The 2,645-nt window shown below is 40.9% G+C and overlaps 1 protein-coding gene across 1 annotated transcript in view; it reads left to right on the top strand.

Annotated features, from left to right (window-relative positions):
- Positions 1-1,492: 1,492 nt before the first annotated feature.
- LOC146460005 (uncharacterized) overlaps positions 1,493-2,645 on the top strand; it is a 16,275-nt gene continuing 15,122 nt past the window's right edge. Inside the window, exon 1 of the mRNA XM_085088587.1 lies at positions 1,493-1,962. Within this exon, the coding sequence (XP_084944713.1) occupies positions 1,905-1,962 (58 nt within the window). The 5' untranslated portion in view covers positions 1,493-1,904. The remainder of the gene's footprint in view (positions 1,963-2,645) is intronic.

Here is a 2,645-nt window from a genome sequence, read left to right as displayed (position 1 = left end):
GTACACCACTAGTTTTACGATATAAGGTTTTTTCAGTACCCCTTCAATAATTTTTCATAAAAATGTTAAATCGCGCTGTTGAGCCTGAACTCATCGAAGACCGAACAAATTTACGGACTCAAACCCGCAGACGCTTAAGCTATTTATTTATTTAGCTTTTTTCCAATATGGACAGGGATACCGCAACAGCTAAGGCCAATTACTGCGGCCCCGTGATATACGGAATATACGCACAAAGACCAGACCACAACACCGGGAACTACGTCCCCTACTCTTTGCGAACAGTATGACTCACTGAAGGTGAAATTCTGTCACGAAAGCCTGTCTTATTGCAAAGTTTCTTCTCAGTTTTATTAACCTAAAAACAGCACTTTTGTTGTGGTCTAGTCTTTGTGTGTATACTCTCATGGTTGGGTGGGTAAATGCTCGGAGATGTTAGCTGCATTAAGCTACTCTTAAAAATCCGAGGGTAAATAAAGATATGATGATGATGTCAACGTTACAGAGACGTTTCTCTCTTGTCAACAACAAAATCAGTCGATCATCAACGAAACCAACTAAAAGCTTACCTTAAAGACCAAGAAAAGGGCTGAAACCAACGGAAAGAACACATTGGCGCTCTCAACGTTTTCTTCAGAGACCCCCTCCCCCCCCCCCCCCCCACCGGCCGTAGGATGAGGAGGCGGATTGTTGCTAAATGGAGTGCCCGGCATTTTCTGGCAATATACGCTAGCAAGACTAGTCACTAAGGAAAATGAGAACTTACTACCACAGACACAAGTACACACGCCATAAAATTCCTGGAACATCCCCCTTTCTCCCCCGGGTGAATCAGTCACTACTAACAAAATAAAGGTAACGGAAGAAAGACTCGGTTGATTCACGGTTGTGTCGATGAAATCGCTCATATTTGGCTGCTGTGTACGAGAGCCTCTGACCGGTGTTCACCAGTATCATGTGCTTCACGGTCCCTGCTTTTAACGGAAGAAACGGTCGCCCAACATTGATTTATACCGAAAAGGACGAGCCTTTGTAGCAGGCGCTGAAGTTACGCGCGAAGGGTGCGATGGCGGTTGCCGGCGAAGCTTTTGCGCATCTGCATCGCGCATGGCGCTGTACATAATAACTAGTGAGACAAAACTTGTGAAACAAAGTTTCATCTCAATTTATTTGCTGTTAAGGGCGAAGAGCTGAAGCCAAAAATATAAACTCAGAAGTAAAAAAATTATTAATGATAATCTAGATAATAAAATAAAATAAAGACACGAGGTTGAACTCCAACGCTCTGTTTCGGTTTCCCGTTCGAGTTACATTACAATGAATCAAAGACATATAAAATTCAATTAGATCCATAATTTAATTTAAAAAAAATATAATTTATTTATCACGGGACCCTTTTAACTGACCGAGAACGATATTGTCTGACCAAAATTTTGCGCAAACTTTCACTGATTTGTTGAAACTTTCGTCTAATCAACAAGCGAGTTTCTTGAATACATGTAGCAAAACAAAGAAAAACGCAAAACAAAGCAACCCAGGAACAGTCGAGAAAAAATCCTAATTTGCTGAGCAACATGAATAACAGGAAGGAAGGCAACATAGTGGAACATAACCACAGAAAGAAATATTGAATGCTAACATCCCCTTCGGCTGACGCATGTATCAGTTGACAATTCTTGTTTTGCCACGGCCGATCCGAGTTGATGACGTCGCTGACCAGTTTCGTTTCCGCTTCATACTGTTTCATTAAAATCCATTATGAAAGGTTTATTTTAATTTTCCACGTGGAGGGAAAACTCCCCTCATTATACAAACATATGCTGTGTGTTCATTCACAAGTGGCTGTGTTATTGGTACACAAAGAGGACCACAACTGATGAACAGCTTGGTGTTTTAAAAGCGGAATGTCTTCATACAAGCGGTTTAGTGAGCTGCGAGATAAACTTCTGCCTCAAAATAGTGGTAAGGGTGAAAACTGTTAATAAGCAAGTCTTACGACCACAAAAATCATTCTCCTTTACTTCAGTTTAGCTTCGTTTTGTCTGAGAATGACTTTCAAAAAATATGTATCAGATGATATACTAGATATATCCGCTCTTGGGACGGCTAAGGGACGGATCCACCATGACCTCTTGCTTACTGACTATTTATTTCTTTAGTCCTAGAGCAACGGCTCCACAAACTCCATTTCTCAGGCTGAGGAATACGCCAAAACGTAGTCAGTTATGGCAAAGTTTGATCTGTAGCAAAAACTACCCTTAAACACAGTTTCCATTAGGGTCAGATCGAGGTCACGGGTTACTCTGGCGGAATCTTCAAGGCACGACAAACGTAGCTTAACATTAGAAAACTGATTTTCCATAAGCTTAACAAAGCGGAAAATCAGTCGTCTATAATTTCACTAGCATTTCACTGGGGTTCAGCGATTCATTTGAAATTCTTTGATTTCCCAAGAAAGACGCAATAAGGACATAGTGCAGTTGAAGAATGAAAGATATTCGGTTTTAGTATCCGGCGGCCGAAGAAAAGGAGAAGCAATCTTTTTTGATCAATCCGCACCAAGGACATGAGAACAGGAGTTTCGAAACCAAGATCAAAACACTTCCGCAATCTTTTATTGTGTCAATACTTCCATGAAAATCAAT

This window comes from Pavona decussata, unplaced genomic scaffold, assembly GCF_977016875.1.
Source record: "Pavona decussata unplaced genomic scaffold, jaPavDecu1.1 SCAFFOLD_215, whole genome shotgun sequence".
Taxonomy (NCBI): Eukaryota; Metazoa; Cnidaria; class Anthozoa; order Scleractinia; family Agariciidae; genus Pavona; species Pavona decussata.
This window is presented reverse-complemented; position numbering and strand designations above follow the sequence as displayed.